Raw genomic sequence first — 8419 nt, 5'->3', positions numbered from 1 at the left:
TCACAGTTTGTACAATTTCAACATTTAAATAAAATTTATCATCTATACATTCTACTAGACTTGACTACTTTATTTGAAAACAAAACACCTAAAATTATGACAATTTCCTGTCTGAGAAAACTTTAGTGTCGAAAATATTCATTAAAAAACTATAGAATCGATCAGATCTTAACACTTTCGCACAATTCGAAAATTGACCAAATTACATTCAACGGAAATTTAATTTCCTACATAAGTACTGGTAATTTCGTGTAGTACTGTCATGGGTAAATTAAAATAAATTATATTTTTACTTAATTAAATAAAATTACAATTAAACATGTTTATAAGAAAAGTAATAAACGTACATAATTAACAATAATATATTAATAAATAATTTTCAATATATTAATTTGTTATAACGAGATACATTAACATGTAAAATCTTAGTTATTATTGAAATTCAATCATCGATTTAAACAGTTTTATCAATTTATAGAATCAAAATGTTTAATATTTTTATAAGTAATACCAAATAAACAAATAGAATTTCCGTTTGTAAAAACCAATAGGGACGATGTAAAACGTTAAAGTATATGTTTATTTTTATCATTTGACATTAAAATTATTGAAACATTTACAAGAAGGCGCTCTGTACATTTAAATAAAGTATTGTACGATTAGGGTCCGTTCACACAGACCGGCTCGGAGAGCATCGGCCTGCTTTTTTCTTTTCACACAGACCGGGTCGTATACGCTTGGAATTGGCCGGAGCGGAGCCGCCAACTATTTCACATCGACCGGCTGGAAGAGATCTGAAAGCGGGTGCGAGCGAGAAAGAGCACGCAAGCGGAGCCGGTCGGCTCCTTTTATTACTTCACACGAAGCGCGTTCAGGCATTTTTAATGACAAAAAAGGTGCAAATGCAAAAATAAACTTTACTACAATCACTCAAAACACTGTTTCCAACGTGATAAAAATCTGCTCTCCTCTCCGAGCCGGTCTGTGTGAACGGACCCATAGACTTTGTGCGCCAACAGCAAACAAGATGGCGGTCGAAACAAAAACGGAAGCCGAGTGAACAACCAAATAAGTGCTAATTAATATAAAAATAATACTTAGATAATCATTTTAAAAAAATTAAACGATAATTAATTTTTTAATTTAATTTACGTATTTATTAGTAAAAAGAGAAAATTTACATGTTTTTTTAAATCACTGGCTAAATCGATGTCAACATTAAATTCAAACATTGTGCATGTAGAGTAGGCAGCGTGTAAATGTTTAATGTTGTATATAATAAAAGCTACATTAAAATGAAAAGTACATGAACAGGTACACGAATTTTATGCGTTTTGTACATATTTGTTACAATAGAATTAAATTATTATTAGTAAGTTTAGGTATATAAGGATGATATTAAAACTAAATCGGGAATGTTTGGAATATTAATCCTATCGGAGAAACAAGTTTAATGGTATCTAAGTAAATAATTGTTATAATAATTCTAGTAGTTTTTAAAGAGTTTCATATCAGTCTTGGAACTTAGGGAATGGAAGTTATATACTAAATAATAAAGGTAGAAACACATTAATGACAATATTGCAACAGCAACAATTTTGAAATGTACATTTATTGATTAAATATAAGTATTATGTGTTTCTATCTTACATGAGGTAAAATGTAGTCTTCTCTGTATTGCGATTTATTTAAAGGTTTAAAAATATTGTTACTAACCTTTTTGTTTCGTAATTAAAATTCACATATTTTAAACATAGTGATCAACAATGACTAATATTTAATTTAAAAAAATGGAATAATGAATTCTCTTAAAACTGAAGCATAGCTTATAAATTCGAAAATTGAAATTTGAAAAGAAGGCAAATGCGTATTAAAGCATTAACAAATTTTGTTTAATAGAAGTCAAATTTTGGACTTGCTCATTGAACACAGTTTAAAATTAGCCTTTTCGTTACACACACAGTTATGATGAGATACAAAACAGATACCCAAAACACGAAATAACGGTAAATCGACAAACAATTTTATCGCTTTATATAAGTCGGGCCAATAAGCCCGAATATATTATTTATGAATAAATAAAAAATGCAACTAATTAATCTGTTTCTATGACCAATTTAATTTGTAGAAATTTTACCTGTTTCTTTCCTAGGCTTTATAAAACTTATAATTCTAAATCGCAATAGCGACACGCATGCTTATATTTTATTGGTCATTATGATTTATTTTATGAAACCCTTTTTTAATTTGTATATTATCTATTGTTTAAAATAGCATATAACATTGAAAATGAAAATAAAATGTTGTATCTCTGCTTTAATTTGCAACCAGTAATGGATCAAATGTTTTTATTTAATATAATTTACACATTACTAAAGGGACTGTTTTGTATCGCATCAAATTATTTAATATACCAAATGGCAATGACAGTTTAAATTTTCCTCACCAGGAGGCAGCAAGCGGTAAGTCCAGTTGAGACTTTAGCCAGTGCAGAGTAGCAAATCGACCGCCTTGCAAAGTCAATCTTCTCACAAAATACCTGAAAAATTAACATATTATGTTTAAATTGTTGTTGGGAGTTCAAATGGGATGTTTAGAATTAATAATTATTTAGCTTTATAAGTTATTTGATAATGCTTTATAGTGATACCTCCTGCTGATGTAGAATGGGAGTGCACTTGTGTGCATATTAATAGTACAAAGGTGCACACTTATGCACTGCAATATGTTATCCTGTACAGTTGGCATGTTTCTATTGAGAATGGATGTCGTGAACGAAAACGCTCTGGAGTTCATCATCAGCATGTTGTGCGTACCTACTCATCATATACTCACCTGTTTTGCGTACCTACTCATTATATACTCAACTATTTTGCGTACCCGCTCATCATAGTCACTCGTTTTGCGTACCTACTCATCATATACTTACCTGTTTTGCTGTGTCTTGGTTTGAAATGTTAGTTAGTTAGTCATAACACCTCAGATCCTCTATTTGACGTAGTTTAAGTAATATTTTAATGATACAGAGCCAGCCAGAGCCAATGTAATCTAAGGTTAAATAAATCCATGCTAAGATTCACAGATACTTAAAATCAGGTCTTATTGGCTCACCTGATTTCTTATAAAAATTATAAAAAAGATAAATATTAACTGTGATTATGAATTTATTTTTAATATGCCACTACTGGTGATAGAGGATCTTATAGGCCTTACTTATAAACATTACTAAGTTAAACAATGCCTTGTCTTCTTCTTTCGAATGCCAAATCAATGATGACAGAAGGAGAAAACAGTTTTATCTAAGCATCCACTATGTAACATTTAGTAATAAGGCAGTTTATAATTAAATAAATACCTTGAAAGATTCGGGTATTTCTTCAATGGCACGGTGTATGAGAGTGCCATTCACATATAAGCAATTGGCTGCACCATTCTCGGGGACAGTGAGAGTCTGGTAAGTGAAGGTAGCCTCCCTTTCAATCCTCTTCAGCATCTCTTGGGCCTCTTTGCTCGAAGCCACGCAGAGGATATCTGGTCCAGCCATGCTGAAATATCTCTTCAGGTGTCTGACACCTTGGGCCACCTGAAAAACAGTAACATGGAGGCGATTAGCATCTATGCGCATCATTCGCTTGCCATTCAATTTTGCAGACTATTAACACCGGCTGCTTGACTAAGATTAACTCTATTTTTGGATTTCTTTTTTAAGACACCCTATCCCGCCTTCTAAGATAAATAATGTTAAGATATTTAAATTAACAAAGGAACATTTATATGCATTTTGAATATTATGTATTTATTGATGTATAAGGAATTATAGTATTAAACAAATGAAGTGCCTTTTACATCTGTTCTGTACGCGATAAACTCAAAAACTACCAAACGGATTCACTGATTGATTCACTAGAGATTCATGGTTTAAGTGTGTAATTCTTTAATGTTTTGTGTTAATTAGCAAAAATATGGCGACGATTTTTGAAGATGTCGGAAAAATCAATCCGACTTGGAGCTTTACTGACCAACGCCACGCAAACCAATATTTATTTGTATAATATTCCGACATAAACGTTTAATGTAGACCTTCATTCTACCCATGCTAAACCGAGACGGTTTCTAATAAAAATATAAACAAAGTCAATATTTACTTAATTCAAGTAAAAGTTAGACTTTTAACATTTAAAAAGTATAAGTATTGGTTATAATTCCTTCCTTATGATTCAAAAATAAGAAGTTCCTTTCTAGGGTTATATCTATTGCGTTGATAATTACCTTGATAGGTGAGCATGGGAACTCAGGAAAAGCTTCGGCAAGTGCACAAGCGCCCGCTTCATTGCTCGTTTCAGAAATCCCCACAAAGAATTCCCTCCCTAAAATTAACAGACACAACTATTATTATAAATTAATATTGGGGCAAAAATATTATTATACATAATAATATTAGATAGATAGATATGAAATATATATGGATAATGAAGAAAATTCTAGTTAATTTAATTTTCTTATTATATATTAAGTTAAGTTTTCATTATATATATATATATTTATTTTTTTTTATATATGTCCGGGATGGCAAATGACTCTACTACACCTGATGGTAAGTGGTAGTACAGTCCAAACGCGACGACGGCCAGTATCAAAACACCTAATTGATAATTCCTTATCAAGTACCAGAATGGTAATAGAAATAAATATACGGTTAGATATCAATACGCTTGTCTTTGTCTATATCATCATAGCAATTGTTATTCCTTGGATGATATATAAATTAAAATTTATTATTTCTAATAAAATTTTTAGAAATACCTGTGAACAAAACATCAGAGCCAGCAAGTTTCGCCTCTGGATCAGTGATTTCAATAATATCATGACCAAGTTCATCCATAAATACATCTTTCAAAGCTGCCATCTAAAAAAAATAATAAGATATGAACATAATATATAAACAATAATGTAAATGAAGTTTTCTTTTTTGCCCTTTTTGTGTGTGAGTTGTGTGAGTTTGTTTTATAAATACTATACTGCTTTTACTAGTTTCACTCAATTATATATTAACAACTTTCAGATTCAATATGGTACCACTTTTATAAGCACATATTTATATCAAAAACATAAATATTTACATAGAAAAATAAGGCCCTATTTTGCTGCATTTTTGTATTATATGGCATCAAATGTGAAAAATAATCTATATTATAGTGTGAATTATTTGCCATGTCTGTCTCCGAGGCTGATAAGAAACAAACAAAAATTGGCAGACATTTTGTCCTCTAATCTTGAGTGGTATAAACAAACAAAACTGAACAATTAAGAAAACAAATATTTAAAATTTGTTTTAGGTTATCTAACATTAATTACTTCCATTGACAATTTTTAAACACATATTTCTTACTTAGTCGATTTATAAAAAAAAATATTCATGCAATCTGTCTTTTAAATATCAAAGGCCTGGATGTCAGCTGCATTGCTTTGCTTTTTTTTTATAAGTAATGTAAGCAAGAGGCCGACATAAGCAATTTTTAAGCTTTGTAAGTTGACAATGCTTGTGCAACTAACTGGCAGACAATTTTTCTGTAGTCTGTCATAATATCAATGATTGATCAATCCAGGTGTGCACATCATAATATATGATTTTTAAATCATAAATAAAATAAAATACATAGGTCCTGGATGTTTGCATCTCCAATTTTATTGTTTTCAAAAGAAACTTGCATTTCAGCATCAGAAGCAGATATGAACTAATAATATAGTACACCCTGTCTTAAAAAAATCAAAGCGCTGTAACTTAAATGCTACCACTAGTACTATTACTACTATGAATAATGTCTGCGGCATGACTAAATCATATGATATTAAATATTTAATTAAATATTCATAATTACATTATAATGCTATTCACTAATTTAAGTTAATGTCAAAATCCTTTTATTTAAGTTAAAGATGTTTATTTGTTTTTATCAATTAAATTCTTTTATTTAAATGTTAATTTAGCCCATAATAGATATATATCTTGTTACAATATTTTTATATAAGCAATAAGACAATATTTTTTCTAAATATATAAGACTAAATTACTAACAAATCCTTTTTAGATCTTTTCAATATGATTGATATATACTTTATTAAAGCGAGACAATGCCACTAGTAACTTAATTTCATGTTTCACATTAACATGGAAATAGATATGGCTATTAATCTGCCCCATTTTTTCATATTGTGTTGTAATTACTCATGGTTTTTATAGTATATAATTTTAATATAATTCATCTCTAGAGAATTACGACCTACAAACTATTAAATTAGACGCAGGTTAATTATGAGGTCAGAGTTGTTAGGACAAAATAAGGTGATGTCATTTTATTTGAATGTAAAATAATCAAATGGAGTAAGCAATTAAACCTATGTTACCCAAGAGAAGGACTACAAAACAGGGATATCCCTAAAACAAGAGTTGCACAAGAACAAAATAGAGAAGAGACCAATATGTGTGGACTCGTATTATAAATGAAGTTACTTAAAATTAACTGAAAATTTAGCTACTACTTGATAACATACTAAGTGAAAAGCTCTGCCACTTGCATCTTTTGATTTTAATTTATGATTTTGGAATTTGTAAAAGGAGCTTACTAGTCCATATCAATCTGTACAACAACATATAATACTTTTTGATTAAGTTAGCAATTATGTTGTAACATATTTCAAGTTTAGGTGTGGCTGACCAACCACCAATTATTATTTTTAACTTTAAATAACAAAAGCATATTACTCTAAATAACTTGTGTATTAAAAAAATTTACAAGGGTTGTTTTAGGAATTCACATCTCGATTTTGGGTGTGTGGTTTAGTCATCTCTGAACTATAATTTTCTATAATTTTAGACTAAAATGGTGTCAAATTAAATTGGGGGGGTAAGAGAGCTAACTCCCCTTATTAATTGACATTGATACCGATATAATCTCCAGTGTTGTTTTGTTACAGAGACTAGCCCTCATAAAAACAAAGTGGGTATGACACCCACAAGTATATTAAATGTATTCAAAGAGCTACTGTTATAGCCATTGTATGATATAAGTGGAATATGTTTGAACATAGATTATTTTACTAACATTTTAATTGATTGAGATTTTAAGAAAGCAATTCCTGGATACAATTCAAAACAAGTACCTGCATGACCGAGTGTCGCTTGGCTCTAATGTTTAGTACTTCTTGTGATATATTTCTTAGAAAAGGTACATATTTATATATAAATTTAACATGTCAATTTTATCTAAATAGAAAATTTGACCTATATAATCATAATCATTTAATAATATAAGATATACATTTCTGACCAGTTTCTAGATCTATAATTGGCAGTTTTATTAAAGAAAAATAATTAAAGGCTTTTAAATGATACTACCACTACTAAACCTTAGTATGGTAGTGATTTAAAAGAAACAAAAAATTCAGTCTTTAGTAGTAATTACTAATCGTAAAGTAAAAAATCCAAGAAATCACACATTCAGCTGATTATGTAAAATTTTATAGTTATAATTTTGTAAAATTTTACTTACAATAATCTCTTCAGTAGCTGAAACAGGTCTCGGCATAAGAACAATACCATGACAAACGATGGCTAAATCCTCAAATACGATGTTTTCTGGGAAAAATGCATCGGTCTCTATTTCGATAAGTTCGAGATTCAGCTCTTTAAGTAATCTCAAGTAATAATCATATTGTCGCCTAGCATCATTCATATCCGCTCGATCAGTGGCACGAAGAGCAGGAACCACTTTCCCGACGACAGCATGGGTATATTCATGCATTTTAAAATCCATTCTTAATGATGTATGACACCCGAATCAAATTCAAATGAAAACACTGAAGCTTAATGCCGGTTAAAATATAATTTTTTTATTAATATTTCTGATCTACCGATATATTCACAGAAACTTATTTTTCCAACGCGGTCTGACTCAAATCAATATAATTAATATATTATGTCGTCGTAACTAGTTGTCGATTGCTTCTAAATATAATGTATAGGTATTTAATATTTCTATACTATATCACCAATTAATTTCCAATACCTACTAATTTATACTTCAGTTCAGTGACTGGTTTATGGTTATGGTCACAGATGTCAGATAACCTATAATATTGTAAACCAAAGAGTATAAGGACCATTAAACACACACTACACACTGCGACGCGTCACTTGGTGGTTTTCCTAGCATGCATCGATACAGATTTTTCTCGGCATCCGGTTTTGGTGAATAGAGACAAATTTTAAAATGCGCGAGCTGTTGTTACTTTTTGGAAAACTAATGCGAGCGTTTTATAATTTTGTGTACAAACTAAGATACTAACGGTCAACGACAAAACGTCGCAGTGTGGTATTCAAAGCTGAAGAAGCTGAACAGCATTTCCAAGATAAAAAAAA

At 30.1% G+C, this 8419-nt stretch overlaps 1 protein-coding gene across 1 annotated transcript; it reads right to left on the bottom strand.

Moving 5' to 3' along the window:
* Positions 1-722: 722 nt before the first annotated feature.
* Positions 723-8045, bottom strand: LOC126780520 (N(G),N(G)-dimethylarginine dimethylaminohydrolase 1). The gene is made up of 5 exons (XM_050505085.1): positions 7551-8045; positions 4804-4906; positions 4270-4367; positions 3356-3583; positions 723-2539 (listed from the first exon to the last, which is right to left on the bottom strand). Exons 1-5 carry the CDS (start codon positions 7812-7814, stop codon positions 2432-2434), a joined length of 801 nt encoding a protein of 266 aa, XP_050361042.1. The 5' UTR covers positions 7815-8045; the 3' UTR covers positions 723-2431.
* Positions 8046-8419: the final 374 nt, after the last annotated feature.

This window comes from Nymphalis io, chromosome Z (assembly GCF_905147045.1).
Source record: "Nymphalis io chromosome Z, ilAglIoxx1.1, whole genome shotgun sequence".
NCBI classification, from domain to species: Eukaryota; Metazoa; Arthropoda; class Insecta; order Lepidoptera; family Nymphalidae; genus Nymphalis; species Nymphalis io.
This window is presented reverse-complemented; position numbering and strand designations above follow the sequence as displayed.

What these genes read in the sequence shown, in the direction of transcription:
- LOC126780520 (XM_050505085.1), bottom strand. Translation starts at nt 7,814, where the DNA reads ATGGATTTTAAAATGCATGAATATACCCATGCTGTCGTCGGGAAAGTG. An exon ending in CAGCTACTGAAGAGATTATT is followed by an intron (nt 4,907 to 7,550) that starts GTAAGTAAAATT and finishes TATTTTTTTTAG; the next exon opens with ATGGCAGCTTTGAAAGATGT. An exon ending in CTCTGATGTTTTGTTCACAG is followed by an intron (nt 4,368 to 4,803) that starts GTATTTCTAAAA and finishes TGTTAATTTTAG; the next exon opens with GGAGGGAATTCTTTGTGGGG.